Source organism: Salmo trutta, chromosome 6, assembly GCF_901001165.1.
Source record: "Salmo trutta chromosome 6, fSalTru1.1, whole genome shotgun sequence".
Classification (NCBI taxonomy): Eukaryota; Metazoa; Chordata; class Actinopteri; order Salmoniformes; family Salmonidae; genus Salmo; species Salmo trutta.
In genome coordinates, this window is record NC_042962.1 from 45,579,678 (window position 1) to 45,603,567 (window position 23,890).

Sequence of the window (23,890 nt, forward strand, 5' to 3'; positions counted from 1 at the left end):
CACAGATACCAAGAGCGTCAGAGTCATACTGTTTTATTGTCTTCAAATTGATGTGAGAGTACAATGCATGCATGTATGGTTATACAAAGTATGGACATACAAATCCTTTAGTGTTCGCTGTGGCAGACGCCCAGGCACAACGTCAGGTTGAGATAGGTCCCTAAACAGGGGAATTCTGGGACGATAAAGTGCTAATTCAATCTTTGATTTTTAAGATCCCTTCATTGGGCAAATCGCACCTTCGGCTTTTAACCCAACTCTTCCAAAAGAAAAAAACTGCCATTCAAAATACACATAGATGTTTTGTAGAGGTGCAGGTGTGTCACACTGGGCACCTGTTGTTGTGGGAGGGGGGGGTTAAGTGCCTTGCTCAAGGGCACAATGGCATGCAATGTCATCTAGGATTTGATACCAGGAACCCTCTGGTTGCCAGCTCACTGCCTGACAGATTTTTGTTGCCGGACCAGGGACTCGAATTGGCAATCCTCCGGTTCCTGGCTCGCCTCTGTACCTGCTGCTCACAATGGATTTCAAATGTTTAATTACCTTTTTATATTTTTGGAATAAAATAAAAAAAAGACCCAACACATGAGTAAAAAATAAACATTGTCAAGAAATACCATACTAATGTATGGGGAGTGGGGCCTGAGAACGAGATTGGTTGAAAACATACACATCTGTGTTGTAGCTTAGTGGTGTGTGTAGTATGATATGTACTGTTTGGAAAAATCTGAAAATAACTTTAGACTTCTGAACCAAACCAGCACTGTCCCATTGAGGAAAAACCCTGTTCATGATCTAATTATAAAACCTATACTTCACAATAAGAATATATATCATTTGTATTGTAATTAACTACAACGTAGGTTTATAGGTGAGTTTACCTGAAATGTCAAGTCATCTGTAAAATATTTAAAAGGCTACAATAAATTACTAAAAAAAACATCTTCCATCACGCATTATATTAAACAGAGACGCTCCGCCTCGCCTTGAGAATCATTTGAGAGCGTAGCCCTCACCAAGAGGCCTCACCAACATCCCTGAATCAAACACATTCAGCAAAGCAAGTTTCATCGATCTTAATGAATTTCTTCTAAGGAGCTAGTTTAAATCCAGAAACAGGGTGTTTCTTCAGCACAGAAAAACAGCTCCTGTCTGTACTGTGGAACTGAAATGTAACAGGCTTCAAGAAGTCAGTCAACTACAACAAAAAGCACACAGAAAATCCAGCATTTCCAAGTCCAACAGCGCCTCTGAGGCTCTCTAGTGGCCAGTCTGTGTCAGTACACCACATCACCTCTGTGTGGCCATTGTCAGGAGGAAAAGTCTAAAGAGATCCTTGGAACGTCCCAACTCTGACGTCGCCCTATTGAAGTTGAAAGGTAAAGGTTAAGGTTAGGTAAGGGTTAAGGTTAGGTAAAGTTAAGGTTAGGGACGTCCCAAGCAATTCGGATTGCACTAAGCATCGTCAGAACAGCAGCCTTTGCTCCAACAATAAACTATCCAGCAGACATTTCAGCTGCTCCTCTCCCAGTTTGATCTTGTCTTCCAGCTTGCGCTGCTCGATGATAAGGGCTGACTTCATCTTGACAAAGTGCTGGTAGTCTGCCAGGCTCTCGTGGCTGAGGTGAGCAGCCATGATGCTGTAAACCAGGCGCTCCCGCCGGTCAAGGTTCTCCTTGAGCTCTTTGGCGTCTTCATGCTGTCTGATCAACAACTTCCTCTTCTCTGACAGGGTGCGCTGAGAGATGGAGGGCAAACAGAGGGCGCAGATCAGTAAGAGGGATACTAACAAACGCAGGGAAGCAGTTATGATGGAATCAGTCGAACAACTTCCTGATTAACGCACAGTACACACATCAATTAATGTTGAACATGAATATTGTAAGTTGGTCAATGCAAACATCCCTTTAGTCTAGTTTGTAATATCACTATAGCTCTAAGCTAATGAGGATGAGTGTTAACCATCTAATCCTTCCTCACGAGTAGAGTGGGGAGTGAGCTATGTCCTGCCTTAACCTCCACCCTAGCCCCTACCTTCTCTTCTGGTGTGGTGTCTTCCTCCAGACTGTTGAGAGCGTTCTCCACCCTGGCCAGTCGGCCGGACAGGGACAGCAGCAAACTGACCACCTTGTCCAGATCTCCCACGAACATCCTGAACTTGTCCAGCTCGTTGGGCTTGCAGACCTTCTGCACCGTGGCCTCCACCTCGTCCCCCAGAGAGTTGTTATCGTGGACGTCCTCCTGAAGGCTCTCCCTGGCCTCGCGCAGCACCTGCAGCTTCTTACCCAGGCTGTCAATCAGCTCTTGCTGTGGGGAGAAAGACAGGGACAGACAAGGAGATGACATTGGAGAGAGCCATTTCACAAACGGAATAGTACTTGAGGAACTATTCCTTAATCCTGGAGCGCTGCAGAACGGCAGGTTGTCGTCTTGCCTCAGCAGTGAACCACATTCAGCGAATCAAAGTGTTGAAGATCAGTTGAATCGGGAATGACGACGCTAAACTTGGGGAAAAGCTGCAGTCCTGTGACTCTCCGGGAGCAGGATTGATGATCAGTGATTGATATGGCATGAAACAGTCAGTAATAATAAATAATAATAATAACAATAATGTTTAATTGTCACATACACCAGATGGGTGCAGTGAAATGTGTTGTTTTAGAGTAGGGCTCTTCAACCTTGTTCCTGGAGAGACACCGTCCTGTAGGTTCTCACTCCAACCCTAATCTAGCAGACCCGATTCCATAATTAGCTTGTTGATGAGCCGAATCAGGTTAGTTACAACTGGGGTTGGAACAAAAACCTACAGGAGGGTAGTTCTCCAGGAACAGGGTTGGAGAAACTGGTTTTACAGGGTCAGTATACTACGCTGTGTCTCTGTACCTTCTTGCAGGCCAGGTTGATGTCCAGTTCGTCCTCCGAGTCTTGCTCCAGCTCCTCCAGCTCGTCCTCCTGCATGTCCTTCATCTTGTTGAGCAGCTCAGCCTTGGGGGCAGATGTACTGTAGTAAGAGGAGCTGGTCACCAGGGACCCTGTGGCAGCAGACATGCCCTCCTCCTCTCTCCTGGAAGGGATAGAAACAGAAAGCAGAGGGTTATTTAACCAATAAGGCCCAAGGATGTGTCTGGAGTCCCTGGATACAGCCCTTAGCCGTGGTATATTGGCCATATACTTCAGAGGTGCCTTACTGCTATTATAAACCGGTTAACAACAAATATAAAAGTCATTTTGCGTCATTATTATCTGATATACACACACACACACACACATCTGGAATGCTGTTTTAGCCAATCAGCATCCAGGACCCAAACTACCCGGTTTTTAATTCTGGTTATTAGTACTGTATATTCCCTATGTAGTGCAATACTATTGAGAAGAAAGCAGGCAATAGGACAACACGTGAAATGCAGGAGGTGATCGCTCAATATCGATGGGCCAGAGCAACTCCTACACTTCTAAGATCTCGGAGAGGTCGTTTAAAATTGCAGGTAAAACGGAAGGTTTATGCCCCTCCATTGTATTCAGTTGTAGTCTGTGATTCAATATATTGCCAACAGGGGGCATCTGTGTTACGACAGCCACAGTCTATGGGTTGATCGTTGTTTAGAATTGGACTAGTGTGTTTTTGTCATGTATACATTTCCCTCTACTCATCCTCTCAATGGGAAGAAATATTAACATCCCATAATGTGTTTTTTTAACTCATCTGAACAAATACCTCTGAAGTGGGAGAGGAAGTCAGTCTGATAAAAACGTAAAAAACAAAAATACACAGAACGATGTGTGATTATCTAGATTATGTTATGACTACCAGTAAATGCCCAGTTAATTTGTTCATAAATGTTATATTTCTGGACTGGCAGATCCCATTCCCAGTCGGCTCACCGGTCATCCATTCCCCTGGGCGGCAATCCCTGTTTGGGGGAGACTTTCCTCCTCTGGTGCCCCCCATCCAAGATCTGCTCCCCCTGGGGGAAGATTCCCTCCATCAGATCCATGGTGGTCTTCATCTTACTCTGGTCCAAGATGTCCACCAGGGACTTATCCTTGTCCATGATGTCTCTGGCCAGCTCCTCTCTCTTCACATCCTCCTCCGAACTACTCTTCTGAGGCTGCTGGGGACCCATGGTGGAGGTACCGGAGGGTCCGTTGGTCTCAGACTGCCCAGGGGACAGGCCTTCTTCTGGGGCTACAGTGAGATTTGGGTCCCTGGGGGGATTCTGGGGCCCATGGCGTGTGTAGGGGGTGTAGGCACGGAACAGGGAGTAGGGCTGCGGCTCAGGGGAGGGCAGGCTGGTCGGTAGGGGCGAGGAAAGGTCGGGCCCCTCTGAAACTCCAGGGGCCCTATTTTTCTCACTGTGCAGCAGGTACTGGCGGCTCTCCCTCTCCGTGGTGCTCTCAACATGGACGATTTTCACAGGGACCTTCTTCCCTACACTGCTCATCTCCATCACAGCGTTCGTCCTGTTCTCTGGCCTGTAGAAAGACAACGGTAGCTAGTCTTAACTTAGTTATCCAATGTATTATGAGAACAATGTGTGAAATGTTGTCACTTAAAATGACACAAATAACGTTATGACCAGATTCTTTAACCGTTAGTCTACTTTACAGTTCAGTTTACTGAAACTGAAATAGGATTTTATATCAGGAGTGAGTCACATTAACCACATCTACCATATACAAGCTTACAGTCCATGTTACTGTCTGACAGTGGACAGGTTGAGTCAATGATAATTACAGGGATGGAACGGCGCTGTCGACTGAAAGGTCATGCAGTCAGTCAATCATATGACCAAATAAAATTACAGCCTTCTGTCTCCAGGCTTAATGTTAATGTCCTGGCTACTGTGGCAAAAATACTGCACGTGCCTCAATGCTGAGCAGCTGAAACCAAATCATTGGGAAATGGATCATAGGAAAACTAAACCATTGCATTCATGGTCTGTGGCACATCACACCATGTAATTCCAAATAATCTTCCATAGCCTCGTCTATCAATGTGCTGCTACTACTACGATAAAGAAATGAGACTTGAAATCGAGCTGCCTCACGCTACAGAATCAGGAGATAGGCTCCTGCAACTATGGGCCGTTCTGGCTCGGACAAGGCTTACGTAAGTAAAGCAACACAACACAGGACAACAATCCCCCAGTTAGTTACGTAAGGCTGTACAGTAGTTAGAGGGGGAGCTGAGGAGACGGGCATAAGAATGCCAGTTAATCTGCTTAGCGCTTACCTGCTCTGGGCTTCATCCTGCATAGACAGAGAGACAGGGGGCTGGTCCGTCAGCCTCTGTGGAGCAAACTGAGGAGAGGGAGAACTAGTCCCACCTGAGGGAACCGCCAGACTGGCAGGCTGGTAGGAGAAAAAAGGAGAGTGGGAAGAGGGGGAGGGTGGCGGCTCTCGTGTTGAATCAGCTGCTCCCTCCTCCGTGTCCAGTCCAGCGGTTCTCCCAGGGGAGGGAGAGGGGAGCTGGGTGGAGCCCAAGGAGCAGGCTTGGTTCGGGGCAGGATCCAGCTCCGTGCCATGGGGGGAGCAGCTGCTGCTGGATGATGGTTCAGCCTGATGGGTGCAAGGGCCAGGCAGGAATTCCTGGGAAGACGGTCCGTAGGAGGAGGATGTGGTTGAGGGGGTTTCCAGGCCTAGGAGAGGCCAGTGTGGCATGATGATAAGGCCTGTGTTCTGGGGCTTGGGAGCCAGCGTTGGAGGTGGTAGTGGTTGCTCAGACACAGAGCTGTGGGTGTGGTTGGAGGGGTACGGGGGGAGAGCGGGGAGGTTGTGGGCGGGGTTCGCAGAGTCACGTTTGTATCTGTGGTCGGAGGGGTGAGGGAGAGGGAGGGGGGCGGCCACGTCTCTGCTGCTGTGTGGCTCTGTGTCGGTCAGTCTTGGAATAGACGGTTGTGGAGGCTGTGGGAAGTGGTCGAGCTGGGCTGGCTGCTCTCTGCTCTCGCTCTGCCCTCTGTCAAACAGAACAGGAAACTATAAAGACAACCAAACACTCACACTAAGTACATATTCAGCTGAAATGAGGAGCCCTTTCTGTATTGATTTATTCATTTTTATTTTCACAAATTCATCACATACTGTGCATAAAAAATAAAAACATCAACTAATCTCTGTAATAATACCCAGGGTGCAGCGAGTGGGTTTACAACCTGAGTTGACGGTGATAGCCTGACAGGATTGATTAACACTTTTAGCTGTAGCTTGACCTCCCAACCCCTAATAACTACACCTGGGCTGAACTGGCATGCTCCCCACCTGCCCTAACTCAAACTGCTATTGCTAATATACTGTAGTACACGCATGTACATGTGTGTGTGCGTTACTGCACCGCCAACAGGTAACTATCACCTTGAAATATGTTCCAACAACAGGGGGATAGGTTATAACTGATCTGAGAACAGAAACCAGAGTCGAGAAGAAGAAGAATGTGGAACGCTCACCTGGCGGTGTAACTGCCTCCTTGCTGGTCCTGTCTGTGATCCAGATACGGGTTTTCAACAGAGTCTCTCCATGGCACAGGGATCTTCTGAAAGAAAAGGAAGAACACACGGAATTGCCTTAATATAGCTGGCCCAATATAACCTTCTGTTAAAACAGCACTCTGGCCAGCTGGTTTAATGTTTAGACAATACAACGTGGACTTTGAGATCTATAAAAAAAATACTCATGCATGTCTGTGCTAATGTCAAAGGAAGTCACGCAGATCACTTCACTACCGCTACACTAAGAACCATTCGATGGAAACGCTCACCTGTGTGTAGAAGTCTTGTGAGGGAGACGATCTGGACCTCTCGTGGACACAGACAGATGTCTCCTCTGTTCCCTGGTCCAGGATGTTGTCAGCAGAGTGGTACCTCCCCTGGGGCTTTGTGTCTGAAGCCTTCCTCTGCATGTCCCAGGTGACCTGGTACTCAGCGAATGTCCCCAGCCTCTGCTGCTCCAGTAGGGCCTGTCTGCCTGCGGGGCTGAGGGGGTCTGGGTGGTGGTCACTGGAGGTCTCACTGGCCAGGCCCGGCCTCCAGCCCTCCTCAGTTTCCCCTGAGTGGGCTCTCCCGCTGGCCTTGCCCTCTCCGTGCTCCAAAGTGCTGGAGCTCTGCTGGCCTGACTTGTGGATGGTTGAGTTGGGTCTGCAGAAGGAAGGTTTAGCAGCCATTTCAAAGAACTTCCGCCGGTCTACAAATGACCGCGCTGTTCCAACAGGATGTTCTCCCTCACCCTCCACACCGAGCTTGTTGATCTTGTCTGGCTCGGAGAACGAGTGGACCCTCTTGTTCAGAGGGAAACGCTTGCGGCCGCCAATGCGGGAGACTATGTGCGAGTTGGGTTTGGTTAACGGAGCCTCCGACCCTGACCCGGGAGGTTCTAGGTCTCTCCTCCTAAAGGACGTGGCCTGGAGGACCCTAGCCTGCGCCTCTTTGAGGTGGTCCTTGTAGGAGGAGGAAAAGGAGCCATCGGAGGAGGTGGAGGAGGTGGACTTCCACCCCCCCGGGTCTGTCTCCTCTTCCTCTGGCTCCTCCGTCTCGCTGGGGCAGGTCAGGGTGGCAGCACTCCGGCTTTTCTGCAGCTGGGCCCTCTTTAGCTGGATCTCGTTGCGGAGGGTGGTGGCGTATCGGTCGCTGCGTCTCGCCAGTTTGCCCGTTGCCGTGTTGTCCGTTAAAGCCCCCTGTATGGCGTGGTTGACTTCTCCCGCGCCGTTGGATGGTGGTGGTTGTGGTGCCGTAACAGGGTGATTGTTCTCCACCAGGCTCTTACTCTCCTGGGCTAGAGAATGAAGCATGGGGCTCCTACTGTCCTGAACTAGGCTTCTACTCTCCTGAGCCAGACTGTGGAGCATGGGTGTCTTTTGAGAAGAGATCTTGTGGTTCTCCTGAGAGACCCAAGGGTCTTCTCTCAGTGGTGCCGCCTTGTGGTCCTTGGGCGGACTGGGAGAGTAAGAACTTCTAAGCTGGGCCTCTGTAGAAGGTCTCTGGCCCTCAGTCCTCCTCTCCTTCTCCTCAGTGGTAGGTTTACCAGATGAGGATAAGGAATTAGAGGCTGTGTGCCCGTAAAGCAGAACATTGGCCGGTTGGACATTTCCGTTCCGCTCCTTGCTGTTGGTGTAAGGCTGCTGAGGATTAGGAGGATACTTGACCTTGTTGGTCTTGTGGGAGGAACTTGTGGAGCCCCTGTCGTTGGAGCCCTTAGCTAGCTCCATGTCAGCCCTCCAGACCTCTGATTTGCTCTGTCTAACACGAGTCTCTGGCTGGGCTGGCTGCTTGGTTGTGATGCAGTAGTACCGGATGTGTCCTCCGCCGTCATAGTTCTGGTCGATGGTCGAGGTGGACAGGGACGTGGTGGAGGACCTCACGTGGTTCCTGCTGTTACTGCGGTTGGTAGGGAGCTCCTGGAGGCTGTGGTAGTAGCTACCGACGCTCTGCGGCTTCGGTGGATGTGGGGCGGATCTGGTCTGCAGGTAGAAAGTGCTTTCGTCGCTGTACTGCCGCTGGTGGTTGGGCAGGCAAGCGAAGGGAGACTGACTCAGTCTCACGTCCTGGCTAGACACCGAGAACAGTTTGTTTGGGTTGCTGAGCTGGTTGTGGTTGTAGTCAGGTGCTCCTGCTGCTATGTTTGGGTGGAGGAAGTCCTTCTTGCGAGGTGGAGGGTTGTAACTGCACCTGGGGTCTACCCCGTTCTCATCGTGAGAGATATGGTTGCCTCGGCCTCTGTAGCTGCTGTTCTCTGGGGCCTCAGCCAACCTGTCCACCCCTCGTTCCTGGGTCTTCATCTGCCCGTGTGGTGGAGCTCCAGGCCCCTCTGTGTAGGCAGGGTACACCTTGGTGACAGCAAAGCTGTCACTGCGCAGGGGAGGAGGAGGAGGAGAGGGGGGCGCTGCTACCCTCCTCCTCTCTGGGACATGCCACACAGGGCCTATGTGCGATCTGCCAGAGCCTGAGCTGGAGTAGCGGGAGCCAGGCTGTTCCTCTGGGACTGTCCTGGGGCTCTCTGAGCCTCCGTCCCCCTGGGACAGCTGGAGGTACCGGCTGTGGCGCTGCTCACCCGGCCTTCCATCCTCACTGGTCTGAGTCTGGACCCCCATATAGAACATGCTGCCCTCAGTCGCGGCAGTGTCCGTGTTGGCGAGGGCCAGAGCAGGCTCCGGGGGAGGGCTGGTAGAGGAGAGGCAACTGAAGGCCGATTCTCTCTTCCCACCAGACCCTCCACCGCCAGAGAGAGGCTCAGCGCTGCGGTGGTACCTGCTGGGGGAGAGGCATCCTGGTGGGAAGGGGTGTGAGGGGCGCTCTACTCTCTCCATATTCCCCACGGAGCTGAACTGGCTGGATAACTGGCGTAGATTCGAGTCGTGGTCCCCGCAGCTGGAAAGGTCTTTTGTGGATGCACTAGAAATAAAACAAAGACATTGTGTTAATAATCTGGTTAGCAGTAGCTAAATTAGATTTATATTAGGTATTATAAGCCATTTATTCTGTGTTTTCTTGTTCTTTGATAACGGGCCTACTTTTAGATTTTTGTATACAACGACAGGAGATGAGAACCCCGTAGGAATAACGGCTGCCCCTACCTCTGAGGAGATGGAGTAACCATAAACTCTCCGAGTGTAACTGGGATGACCCTAACGGCCAGTGTCTGAGTAACATTGACACTAGGAGAAGGAGGTCATAGATTCTTCCAGCAGCTCACCTGACTTCATGTTTGACCTGCCACACAGGTGGAGGTGGGGGTGCAGGTGGAGGCTCGTTGTGACTCTCTGTGGGTTCGGGGTGATCTTCTGTGAACTTGGAGGAGTGCCATGAATGGGGCCGGGAGACTGGTTCATTCCTCCTACGGAGAGAAGGTTAAGGAAAGCATGTTATTGAAATGCAACTAATTGAAAACAGAAGGTAACAGACAAACAATTCTCTCTCATTTCAGTCTCACCCCTTGAAGCGGTTCTTCCTGAAATGCATGTCGGAGAGAGGTAACAAAAATATGTAATTCAGTAAAAAAAATAAAAATAAGAAACTACTACTACTACTACTACTACAAAGAAAAAATACAATCGGATGTGGAAAAGTTGTTTTACATTCATTGTGTAGAAGATATGAACCAAAACAATGAAATATAGACCTAGACAGATGAGATACAATGTGAAGCTTTCGCCGAATAAACCTGGCACATAGACAAGCACCACAGACAACTACAGCACTATACGCCACGTAATGTTGGAAGCTGGGATGCAATGGGTGACATCAACAACAGAGTGAGATTGGGTTCAAACATTGAAAGTCACAAGGGACCACTGAAGGATCAGTTTGGGATTGCTAGTGTACTGGAGGAGGTAGCTATTCCACAATACCTCATAGAACTTCGTAATATCTTGGTGAGAAAGTTCCTGGCCACATGTTTGTCAGTTTCTGATTCTGATGGCATGGTGGTCTGTGAGTCAATATCCACCATTTTCATTTTCCTGGGCATGCAGCAGAGGAGGAACACATACAAAATTGTCAAAATCCAAAAGACAGATCCCTGGTCACTATCATTTAACATTTGTCATTTAGCAGACGCTCTTATCCAGAGCGACTTACAATAGTGAGCACATACTTTTTCATACTGGTCTACCAACTGAGCTACAAAGTACTGACAATCCTCAGTATACTGTCAGTGACTGACCAATGAGAACAGTGCACCCCCTTCTGGCCAATAAGAGATGTATATTCATTGTACATTGAATGGTATGTAACATGGGTGACAGACCTTAATAATTAGTAGTTAATTTGGTCAACTCTAGTATGTTTGATGAATCAGTCCTCAAAATGCAAGAGGAAACCACCATTGCAGTAGTAATCTATGAGAAATATCTGTTATTTAGAAGAACAACACTGAGACAGAATAGAAATGACCTTTAACATGGTCTGTCTGGTGGTCATCCAAATGCCATATGGCTGTATGGCGACAGACAGAGAGAGATCCCTTGAGTGTAAACAGCATGGTGTAGGCGGAGGCTTAGCCTTTGAATCAATTAGAAAGATGAGATCAGTGGTTTCACACTATGTGCAAGCTGGCGTCTGTTCAACACAAACATGGGTTCAAATACTATTTGAAATATATTTCGTTTTTGCTTTAGCCTGCATGGAGTGCCAGATGGGTGGCATTTGCCCTTTTACAACTGTTATATTGGTTCCATTGCACCAGGAATGCTCAGTCAAGCCCAGATAAAGAATGTGAAATGATATCAAATAGTATTTGAACCCATGTATGGTCCAACAGGGCATTTTCAGTCCTGTTTTTTATTTTTTTGTTCACCCTGTGACCCACACCCGGTTGGCACGACCAGAATGGACTAGACAAGACAAGAGCCAAGAGCAACATATTGTGGACTACAGATACTGTATAAGCGTAAGGCTAAGAGCCACCCACTCAAATCCTTAACCTCTCTGATCTACGATACAAGACTCCTACATTCCATCATGGGGCCAAAGGAATGTGAAGATGTATTTTGCTTTGCGGTCAGCCCCAAAGGAGCTCAGTCTGAAGTGGGACATCAACGTTGGCAATCTTCCAAAAGTTCACGCACTTGGCTCATGGAGTCAAGCTAATTTATGGGAGGGAGGCAGAGGGCAACCTGAGAAGCTCTCCTCCTCAATAAGAAGCATAAAGAAAGAGAGCGTCAAAGACAGACCACGTAGGCACGCACGCACACCAACACGCACTCACTCCCTCCCTCCCTTCCTCCAGTCAGTCAGTGGTCCTGAGAGTGGTATGCTGCCCTAACAGAACCCCAACAGAGCTCACAATAGAAATGCAAATGGCTATTCTAGTCAGGAGTCCTTATTGTCAGGGTTACAGCTGAACTGCCACAGCTACCCAGAGGGGAGGAGGAGGAGACGTCGGGGCTAGTTTCAGAAAATCCGCCTCCGGTTTCAGTGAAAACGACATTCGAAAACAAACAGTAGCGAAACTGACCCAATTGGGTGTGAATATCTAGGCAATGCGGGCAGCAAGTGTGAAACGCGTAGCCTAGACTGTAGGCTTAGATAAAAACAGAATAAATCAAGAGGAAAGCTTTGTAAATACACATGGAGGCAATTAGCATTTCAAACTGAAAGAAGAGATTTTATTGAAACTACATTTTAAGTCGCTCGGCGTGGAGTTGACACAGCATTAGTTAGGGAGACGGATGAGAGAGAGGGAAGTCCAATGAGCTTAATAAGAAGAAATCAAAGAAAACTTACCAAAGAATTATCAATCTCGCTGTGGCATTTCAGATGCACTCTTTTGTTGTCAAGTTCTCTTTCAGCAAATAACAGCGTCTCAGAGAGCACTGAGAAAGCAGGCTGAAAATGACTGCTCCTCTCCTCAGAGCCTTTCTACGCAGTGCATTCCTTTGAGACACTTCAATGATTGACAAGGCACTTCTACAGACCCTGGTCAGATTTTACAGCTTCTTTGGCAAAGGAGCTATCTGTGCAAAGGAATCCTCCACATCCATAACTTCTGCTGCATCAGTCCAATCACAGAGATCTCAAACACAGACAGAGAGCTCTTCTGCCATACTCTTTACACACACAAACTGACTGACACTCCATCTTGGTGTGGCTCCAACAAGTGTGTTTGCTCCCAGTGTTGTATATAATAGGAGATTTCCTAGGGGATTGTGGGGATTTACCTCGGGAGGGGTGGGGCCAGGGTTATTGTCATGCCCAGTGTCCTTGCTGTAGATCAGTCTATGGGGCTTTCTCATTGGCTCACGGCCCATTAACCACTCGCGTGGAGTTGAAAAAGTAAAATTGTGTGTGTGTGTGTGTGTGTGTGCTGACTGACAATGCGCGCACACACACACACACACACACACACACACACACACACACACACACACACACACACACACACACACAATCCTGGCATGAGACAAATCAACAGGGTTTCACCCAATTGCAGTTAGCTTGGACATGTAGATCCGTTTGAAACAGTTCCAATTCCAGAGGAATCTGTAAAGCTGATTTGACGACAGCATTACAAAACCGGCAATTGGCGACCAACCAATGCGCACCGCACAGTTGGCGGAGGGATGTGTGCTGTATCGTAGCGACGAGACCGAGACCTCCACTTAATTAACGGAGTCACGGGTCAGCTGACAATGGAGAGAAGAATACAGAAAAACAACTGATAGTACGCTCTCTCTCTCGTTAGTGAACAACGCAATGACCTTGACGGCAGAAAGACAAGGCCAAGATAACTAAACTACTTGACTTCTCTATCTGAATGATATCAGTCACGGTGGAAAACACAGCAACTCGATACAGGGGGAAAAGAAAAAAGGCCCAGTAGAGATTATTTAGTCCTGCAGTCGAAGAACAAGCGTCATCGACAGATACTCCACCATCACATTCCGGAATGGCGAGGGGTTGGCGGTTGATGTATGTAAACCAAACACTGCAAGTCCCTAGACACAAATCAATCCCAGTTTAAAATAACAGTAAACATTTCTAAGAGAAGAGCTATTTTTCGACTGGTTCAGATAACCAGACGTAGAACTGTTGAATCACCACCTTGCTGGACAGAAGAACCAACCCGTACAGAATCAGGCAGTGTGTCCTGCTATGGCTCGGCCCACTGAGCCCCGCTGCCTGGTTTTTAAATGGGGGCTGAATGAAACAAGCAACACAATAGAAAGTGCCAGCGTAATCACAGCTGGGCTTATCGGCTGGTTGCAGAGAGGAGACCTCAGCATCAGGCTCCACACCCACGTTACATGCCGTTCTGTTCCTACAGGGTTCAGATACCAGCCTGTAAATTAGTGGGTATAGTATGTGGCATAGGAACGACGGTCAGTCCTCTTCACCCTCATTCTACAAAGACATCTGGAACAATAAACTGATGGCCTAATAAGTCCTAACACAGATCTGATAAAGTCACCCCCAAAAATGTAAAGTGTCTGTCTCAGAGCAAATGCTTACTCTGGAGTAGAACAGTTTGTCTTTGTGTGGGAGTGGAGGCAGAGGGGAGAAGAGGCCCTCGCTGTCATCATGTTCATGGTTCAGTGTTAATTCAGGGCTTTGCCTGAGGATGGGCGACTCCCTGCCTGACAGAGTAGACACCATAGGATCTTATTCTCCCTCCTCACATGTTTAAGTTGACTATACAATAACTCCTAAAGGATCATTTAACCACATAGCCCAATTCAATTAAAAAGTTGAGGAAAAAGTTGGAAAGACGTGCTTGTTTTATTTTGGCTGTCACCAACCCCGTTTTCAAATCTGATCATGGAAGGAGGACACAACTAGTGTGACATAGCTATAATAAAGCAATATAGACAATTGTCATTGTGCAAAAATGACTATTTTTGAAACACAGACTCCTAAAAGATAAGCTTTACAGCATATAGTTTCAGTGTCCTCCTTGTCCTGTGAGTCTCACTTCTAGATAACTCTTACCATTAAAGTAAATAACAGAAAAAAAGCATACCTGAAATGATATCTTCAGTGAAGTCCCATTACTACCCTCTCAATCCAGGCATATCAAGGGAGATACAACAGCAACCACCCCCAGAGCCTGGCTGTCCTCATTTGACTACACTGCCTTCCCAAAGCAGAACTGATGAAAACAATGAGCTCTAGTGAGACAACCTATCCCAACTAGCAATGTCAACTCACCTAGGCAACATGGAACGTTCCACTTTCCACACCAAGCGGGGGGAGGCTAAATCTACAACACATTAAAAGTGTTAATACAGTAAAAGACGATCTATCCAGATACTCCACAAACTATGGCGTCTACACCAGAAATAAAGCATATTATTTTACCGTGGTTCATATGGGATTTGCATAAGATTTTACCTGGTACAATCAGTCAATTCCCACCTTTTTTAACAGTGTTTACTACTTTGCACTCTCTCTAAACTGAGTGAGTTCATGCCTGTGGCTTTACAGGTTGTAATAGGATTCAGGCATTAAGACGCTGGAGCCAGTCAGCAGGGACCTTGTACGATGTCATGAGGCATGAGTTTACACTAAACTACTCTAACATATTTCATTGGATTCACGTCCTATTTTTTTTTTTTTAGTTTTATGCAAGTATGTGCCTCAAGTGTGGCTTACTATACTATAATACACTTGAACAGAAACAAAAACATGTTTATAAGAACACAAAAACCACCAAGAGAAATTCGACTACATATAAAAACCAATCAGATTTTCATAGAGCACTTTGAGTGACATGAATTCACTAGGCTTATATTACATATAAAACATAAAAAAGCATATAAATATTTATATTACATATAAAAAAAGCAACTTTGTCCACTAGATGGCATGTTGTTGTGCCTCTTCTACTTATCCCATCTTTTCTGCAGTTGTTTGTTCTGGTTAGCAGCAGGGAGTGTGGAAGACCAGAGTCCGGAGAGATGAAATTACATTAACAGCAGAATACAACACAGAGGTGTGAATGTCTGATTGAGGAAATTCAATATTGGATGCCTAAATCAAATCAGGGTTGATCCATCATTGGCCCCCATTCAATTCACTGTGTGTGAGAGAGAGAGTTAAAGTCTAAAATCCACAGGGGGGTTCACAAAGAATTCACCTAAGAATACTCTGCATGCCTTCTAGACCAGTATATGGTCATTAGCTAGTTACTGGTGGTGCCAAAACGCAGCGGGTTGGCAGTTTGGCCATGGTCTATTCACACACACACACACACACACAGGGGCCCTGCCGGTTGAGTGGTGATGGTCCCCTACCACCACCACCAGCTGTCTCTGGGTCTATCTACGTCAGGGACAGCCAACGACACAGCCACAGCTAGATCAGCCAGCCAGGACCCTGGAATTCAGACAAAGCCCCTGGGACAGAGCGCTGGTTGGCCCTGGCTCCCCAAACAATGGCCCTAACTGGCCCTCTTTGTGTGATTGACAGGGTGCACTCACATGGAAAATGGTTCCCCTTTTGTTCAGTGGTCCCTTCTCTAATGGTGTGATGGGCTAGCTAGTGTACCACACGTTTGTGGCCGACTGATAAACTAGACAGCCTCAAATGGCGCTATAGTGCTTGAGATGTGCGCAAGTAACATAATTGATGTGCTTAAATTGATGTTTACCTTCAATTGCCAAGTCACCTCAGAAAACCTTGTCATTTGGCATTGAAAGGGTAACATTCCTGAGTAATGAATGAGTCATAATGAGGCAGTGTTTGACCTGTAGTGGGGCAGTCAGAGCTGAAAGTCAGAATGATCAAGGGTCTGTCAATGGGATTTAAAAGTGTAAGAAGCATAAGGGAAACAGAACCGATGGGTGTCTCTGGACAGAGTGATGTCTGATGATGACAGAGAGCCGAGGTAAAGTGGGCTAAAGGTCCCCATGTTTCGAAACTTGGCATTTCTCGCTCTCTCTGCCCCTACCCTCGCCCCCTACTCCCCAGATACTCCTCTGTGCCATTTAAGAGTCATTATCTAACCTGAAATAACAGCCGTGACAGAGAGAGAAGTCTGGACAATGAGTCCATTGTCTTCCTCAGCCAATGAGAAGAGAGGCCCAGTCAGTCTCTACAGGACATGCAGCCCCCCTGCCTAAGTCATGAGATGGGCAGTATATTTCTGCTGTATACAACCTAGTTACATCCCAAATGGCACCCTATTCCCTTATACAGTGCACTACGTTTGAACAGAGCCCTATAGGCCCTCATGAAAAGTATTGCACTATAGAATAGGTTGCCATTTGGGACACTAACCCAGACAGCCAGCCAGAGGAGCATGAGAAAAACCACAAGTCTGGCTTTTCTAGTGTAAATATACACTCCAAGGCACTAGATATTAGTGTTGCACGGTATACCAAAAGTTCTGTACTTTCTCGACATTAGAGCATGAAAAACGGTTTGGTACTAGAATTGTTTATTTTCTGTACTTCTGTCAAATGTGTCTCACGGATCAAGTCTGTCTACCCGCGCAGCCAAACCGAACGAGAGTGTGCTCGCATTACTCCCTTAAGTACTGTTTGTCCATTTTGAGACGGCGTAGCTAGTAATACATTCAGTTAATCTAACTCAAGGAATCTGTCTTTAATTTGATGTATTTTCTTTCCCCCAAAGAGAGCTTAGTTGCGCAATTTTACATCTAACTAAGTATTTTTCTGTAAAAAAATGTGAATGAAAACAACAAAGACTATTGAAGAATCCCAACAGTTGACCAATCGCCAACGAAGGGGCGTAGACTTCAGCTCCGAACTTCGGCTTGCCTCCAGAAAGAATGTTGTGTGCCTGAAATAGCCTAAAAATAAAAAAAAATACTCGCTGAAGTACAAAACGTCGTCATAATATAAGCACGAACTCTACCGAATGTTTCGGCTGTGAAGCATGCGGACGCCTTTATAGCGCGAGCACACCGTGTCTGCTCCACAATCTGCACATTGAGTCCTGGGCTGTTAACTTCTATGCAGCATGAGTGGGGAGCTAACACACTTGAATAATGTGAAACTGTTCACAAAACATACAGGTTACAACACTTTACAATGCAAGAAGATACCAGTAGCTTCCAGCTTTGTAGGCTAGCTTCTCTTTCTAGTTTACAGCTGAAGCTAACGTCAATTCACTACTCTCTGGTACTTTGTTTGAGAAACCATAATGAAAAAAATATGCTGATTTCAAAGCAGATTGCCATCAACACTTAACTCATTCGCTTAAATCAATGTCTCTCCCAAAGAGGATCTATTCTGCCTCAGTTTATTGACTGTGTGTGAGAGAATAGGGCTCTGATTGCCGCCCCACCAGTGTTGCCAACTAATTTTCAGGGTAAGTTACTAGAGGCAGGTTGATTTGTTGCTATAAGTTGCTAAATGACGTTGTGAAATCGTTGCGTGATAACGTAAAACTGCGTCATTACGTAGAATACATAATAACGTTACTCAAATTGACTGGCCATCTCGGCGAAAAATATGATTTGACATTTGTTCTGGTACAGACTCCCACTCTTTTCTGTACTTCTGGCTGTACAATTTTGATTGAGACATGTTGATTGATGTTGTAAGTTCTGTTCAAGATCAAACATGCGTGACCAACGATATTCATTGGTTTTGGCTCGAAGAACGATGATTTGCAATTTGCTGAAATTGCTGCCGCCTGTGCACGAGCTGAGCGCCTGCTGCTGACGTCACTCACAATGCACTTTTGCAGCCAGGCACGTGTGTTGTGACTGAGTGTGTGACAGAGAAAATCGTTTGTGTCATTTAGAGGTGAAAATGCGTACATTTTAGCATTTCAGTCACTTTTCAAAAGTTACTAAAAGTTCAAAATACATTTTTTAAAGTAGCTAAATTTGTTGCTAGGTGCTGTTTGACAAAAAAGTTGCCAGGGTAGTCTGAAAAGTTGCTAAATCTAGCAACAAAATTGCTAAATTGGCATCACTGCGCCCCACTCTTGCTAATGAATGATGTCATTACTGGTTAAAGACACTTTTAAACAGCACTTTAATAAAATAACTTACTTCTATGCAAATGTTGTTGATCAGTACAATAAATGGAAGGGAAACAGAGTGTCATCTGTAGCCCGATGAAATCAGCCATAACAAGCTCAATCTTAATTTACCCAGTTTATCAAGAGATTTACCATTCAAATAAGTTATGTAGTCAGACAAAGTCAAATTGATTGTATTATTTACTAATTAATGCATACATGGCCATCTGAAAAATGTTGACATTCATCAAGTGCCATTCTGTGACTTTGGCTAAAATGCCTTATTTTTTATGTGGTATTGTTTTGGAATTGTTTTGGTATAGAGTATCGTGATAGTAGAGTAGGGTTGTGCCGAGTAGTTGGGAAAAAATGAGTATCGTAACAGATATGGGAAATTTTCCTGATACGATTATGATCCCAGTATTTTTTGTAATTATCTGTGATCTAAAAAAATGATATTTGGGTGTCAGCACACATCTTTCAATCAAGTGCAAGGTGCCATGTGGTCTAAATATCTCAACTGGATAGTTTGCCTGTCTGTGAAGAGAAGGGTGGGCTGTATGTTGATCCTGCTGCTCTGATTGGATAGAGTGAATCTGTATTTCTCCATCCACTCACTTCATAAGATCACTTCTCCTCGCACGTTTCGGTCTGATCATTTAGATTGCTGCTGCCTCCTGTTCGCCTGCTACTATGATAAATCAAATGGTGAGGACGTTTGCTAGCTAGAACGCTATCAAGCGGACCAAGGGTAGAGAAGATGAACCGCCGATGCTCATTCTCTGAGTGACAGCAAACCTTTCTTCCCGTTGCAAGTTGAGGAAACAGACACACTTGTTTGGTCTATAAACGTGCAGGGAGATAGGTATTTTGACATCTACTTAGGCATATTAAAACACTTCCGTTTTTGCTGATCACGAGTATCATCTGATCCAATCTGACTAGGAGATATTTGCTGGCATTAACACTTTCACACCTACCAGAGAATGTGTTTTATGAACACGCCACAAAGTTCAGAGCATTCCTTCCCCTATAGGGCAGTCTTCAATGTTCTCTACACTGGCTTTCTCTCACTGTTGTGTGAAGGGGTTAGTTTGCTCACATAATATAAGCCATGTACTGCATCCCGTCCCTGTTGGATAGATATCTGTAAAAAAAAATTAAAAAAAAGGAACTTCACACTGCTTTACTAATCATAGTAGATATCACGGATGAAAGAGCGTAAAAAATAAAAGAGAGAAGTTCGTACCTAGTCCTAGTGTAACCATAATAAGCTGTGGCCTTGCCCTTCGTGGTTTAGTAATGATCGGTTAGCATTCCACTCTTCCAGTTCAAACTAAAGTATACTGTACTTTATGACCAAGCAATATTCTATAAATGACATGTGTCTAGTATAATAACAGTCCTGTATATGCATGTCTGTGGTTAGAGTTGCACCAATATATAGTCCCTGAGACCAAACACATTATCTTCACAAATACAGTACCAGTCAAAAGTTAATTTGCGCTTAGTGGGATTATCATTTGTTTTTCAACAGGACAATGACCCAACACACCTACAGGCTGTGTAAGGGCTATTTGACCAAGAAGGAGAGTGATGGAGTGCTGCATCAGATGACCTGGCCTCCACAATCACCCAACCTCAACCCAATTGAGATGGTTTGGGATGAGTTGGACCGCAGAGTGAAGGAAAAGCAGCCAACAAGGAACTCCTTGAAGACTGTTAGAAAAGCATTCCCCGTGAACCTGGTTGAGAGTGTGCCAAGCTGTCATCAAGGCAAAGGTTGGCTACTTTGAAGAATCTCAAATATATTTAGATTTGTTTAACACTTTTTTGGTTACTACATTATTCCATGTGTGTTATGTCATAGTGTTGATGTCTTCACTATTATTCTACAATGTAGAAAATAGCAAAAATAAAGGAAAACCCTGGAATGAGTAGGTGTGTCTAAACTTTTGACTGGTACTGTACATAAAATATTCCCACTTGTTAAAAAAAAACCAACAAAGGTCAATGTGTGACTGCAGCTTGCCCGCAACACGAATTACATACACCTCCAGCTGGTTCTGAAATTCCATTTCTGAATGCACTGACTACAGTACACAGGACTCCTCGTTTCCAAGATAGTGTCTTTCTGCAGACACATGAGTCCAGAGTGAAAGTCATTTGTACAAAAAACATTCTTCCTGATATGCAGCACACAAGAGTTGGGCATTTGGTATTGTGTGTCAATTTCAGATAAAACAATATATTAATGCACATCCGTAAGTGGGATGTATATACCGTTTTTACCACAGGGCACTTCTTCTCAGCACAATGGGAGAGATGGTACCCAGCAAATAGTGCCCATTGAGACATCCTGTATTGTACTCTTATTCAATTCAATAGAAATGGGTGTAAGGGCAATTTAGTTGCAGCTCATAGTCTACCTTCTGACGACCAGGGCGAGGGTCTTGTGGGAGCTCTTGACCAGACAGACGGCCTCCTGCCTGGATCCACTGATGGGAACTGTGTTGATGTTGACGATCTCATCTCCCACCTACAGGCTGACCTTCGCCGCCTTGCTGCCCTCCTCCACCTGAATCACACAACAGGAATGTTTAATTAAAGGTATTTATAAGTCGTTTATTCATCATTAACAAAACAGTTATAACATACTGGGGCAAATTTGGAGATTTTGTGACTGGTAACATTTCTGAAGTGAAGAGTATAAGAAAACAATTGCACACAGATAGTGTTGGCAGGGGAAAAGGGGCCCAGTCAAGGGATGCTGTCTGATAGTGACGTGGATAAAATAACGTTACAGACTTAATTTCTCATTAGTGAAGTATATTTTAATAACAGTTCACTTTCCATAGTTCATCGGTTTAGAAGAATATCACATTCCATCCACAGACTGTGTTGACAGGACCTGCTCTTCAACCCTGCCATGCTGGCATTGAGTCAACTTCATTAAAAATGGTTCCATCATATCCACCCTTCCAAATCCCCTCTGTCCAGCCCCGTCTCAACGTTCAGAGGGGAACTAGCCTACTACTGACAAGCAAATGGAGCAAGTCACAAAGTACTGTGAGATGTATGATTTTGTAAATGATATAAATCTAAAATGAACAAGATGGATTGTTATTTTGTGTAGCTTCTGAAAGTGACGAACAGCTGGAGAACACAAGCAATAAGGCGTAAACCCAATCCCTATAAGAGATGGTGGCCAGTGACCATGGATCCATGAGTCCATTGTGTCCAGCCTGCACTGGAAGAATTATACTGTGGCAACCTGAGAGCTGATAAAAAATTTAACCATAAGCAACTTGAGAACGGTTGGAGCAGACTTGTTGCACATTCCATCACTTATTCTCTACACATACAGGAGTACAGGAGAGGGGAGGAGAATGGAAACTGATAAACAAACTGTTTCCTCATTCTGTTGGAGAGCAGCACTGACTGAGCCAATCCTGGTCTGCCAAACACACCTTATCTTCACTTCTGCATTCCTCACTGGTTCCTGGCACTGCTGTGATGAGTATGGAAGACAGCCGCAGCTGAACAAAACTAGTGGTGACTAGTGGAGATGTGCTCAAGACATTGGCCAGGGCAGAAGTTTAAAGGTGAAAATGTGCAACATACCAAAAGCATAAAAGGTGTGGGGACAGCCCCAACTATTTCTGGACTGAGAAAACATGTGTGTTGGATGAAACACACACAGTTAACCAATCAGGAAACGACAGTGATGTTCCAGTGTTTAATCTCCACACAGCCTTATTTTCATATCAGGGGAAACAGGAAATGTGAAACCCATCCATGACAGTGGAGAAATAAATACATTTAAATTGTTTTTATTTGCATGATTGATCTATGGTACTTGTTATTGTTGTTAACTAGTGTGGCTAAAGTTAAGTCAATACGGTTCTCTGTATTTGTCTTTCTTCATCCTAATCATCCTAATCAACATCATCATCATCATCGATAGATAGATAGATAGACATACCTTGGTTATGAGCAGTGGTTCTCGGTGCTCCAGACCCCCTCTCAGAGTGAACCCCCAAGGGGCCCCACCAAACAGCATGACATCCACAAATCTATATTCAACATCATCCTTATTCCTGTCCCCGACAGCCGTGAATATCTCTGCGTCTAGGAAGGCTTTGACTTCTCTAGCCGATATCCTTAGCTCGCTTCTGTAGTCGACGACGTCCATGGTGTTGAAGAGGGATGGGAATTCTGACAATCAGAAATTCCCGACTAGCCCCCGTTTTATTTCACAATAGAAAGATCAACTAACTTAGTCACTATAATTTGCTGTCATATGTGAACACCTGCCATACTCCATACACGACAATGCGTTTAGCTGATGAATAACAACAACGCTCAGCTTGTACAGTTGTAGTTTTTCCTGGTTAAGACAGCGAATCGATATAAACTGTCCTCTTTCTTTCCTTATGTTTTCCATCACAGACATATTTTCCCCGTCACTCATAGTAACCAACGGTGATGAAAAAACATAGACCTTACCCTCCTCTCCAATTGTGTCTATTCAACAGGCATAATTTGATGCCTCGCGCATCGTTTTCAACCAGCTGGCTTCTCTTAAGCAAACAACCCAAAGTTTTGACACGTCTGAAAAAAACATGGTTAATGTTTTAGAAAGCAAAAAAAATATTAAATCAAATAATTTAGGAAAGCCTAATTGAGGAGAACAAGAAAAGAAGACGGAGTCCGGTGAAAAGCCAGTGTTGAAGGTCTGCACGGGACAGGCACCTGCGATGAGACACCTGCACAGACAGAAATCGTAATGGCGTATTTTTGTATGCACTATAATCCGCCATGGTTCGTTCGACAAAGCCTATGGAGAACATGAATGGTGTTTTTGGATTAACTCCGAAAATAAAGTGTGGTAAATACGGGCTTCGAACATGTTATTCCATGAGATCATCTTCATCAGCTAATGTCACTTTATGTGAGTTTTGACGAATTTATGTCATTTAAAAAAAAACACACAAAGGCTTCATAATTCGCTAAAGTAATGTTAACTGACTGATACTATATCATAGAACAAAATGTATAAACTCGCCTAAACTTGTGTTAACTTCAGACCTTATTTTTTGCGTTTATTCCAAAACTGTATTATTTCGCCATTCATTTTTCCCATAGGGATGGCTGAACGAAGCAGAGGAAACTAATTTCCGGGTTATAGGACCACAAGCTGGCGCGCTCTGCTCTAGCCGCGCGTGCTCGATCGTCACACTAACATTATTAATGATTTCTTTTGAGTTTCCCTCACGTGCAACATTTAATTAACACATTTTATTCCATACTGTAAATGCCTATCTGCCAATAAATATATTTTTTAGATTGTACTGCCCCCCAGTGGGGAGAAAAAAAACGTTCACGAAAGTTTGTAAAACCGTATAGGTTCTTGAATGCAGCAATCACTCATGTGACCCGTTCGGGATGTTTTGTGTGTGTTT

At 45.4% G+C, this 23,890-nt stretch overlaps 1 protein-coding gene across 1 annotated transcript; it reads right to left on the reverse strand.

The window, feature by feature from the left end:
- Positions 1 to 17: 17 nt before the first annotated feature.
- On the reverse strand, positions 18 to 23,889 carry LOC115196021 (protein Shroom2). The gene is made up of 11 exons (XM_029756474.1): positions 22,411 to 23,889; positions 20,855 to 21,003; positions 10,343 to 10,453; positions 9,688 to 9,828; positions 6,761 to 9,386; positions 6,450 to 6,535; positions 5,240 to 5,962; positions 3,889 to 4,479; positions 2,887 to 3,067; positions 2,038 to 2,310; positions 18 to 1,741 (listed from the first exon to the last, which is right to left on the reverse strand). Exons 3-11 carry the CDS (start codon positions 10,447 to 10,449, stop codon positions 1,469 to 1,471), a joined length of 5,001 nt encoding a protein of 1,666 aa, XP_029612334.1. The 5' UTR covers positions 10,450 to 10,453; positions 20,855 to 21,003; positions 22,411 to 23,889; the 3' UTR covers positions 18 to 1,468.
- Between the last annotated feature and the right edge of the window lies 1 nt (position 23,890).

Excerpts from the sequence above, each read along its gene's own strand:
- LOC115196021 (XM_029756474.1), bottom strand. The coding sequence starts at position 10,449 with ATGAAAATGGTGGATATTGACTCACAGACCACCATGCCATCAGAATCA. Across the intron at positions 9,387-9,687 it reads CAGGTCAAACATGAAGTCAG|TGCATCCACAAAAGACCTTT; the intron begins GTGAGCTGCTGG and ends TTTTATTTCTAG. Across the intron at positions 4,480-5,239 it reads CAGGATGAAGCCCAGAGCAG|GCCAGAGAACAGGACGAACG; the intron begins GTAAGCGCTAAG and ends GTCTTTCTACAG.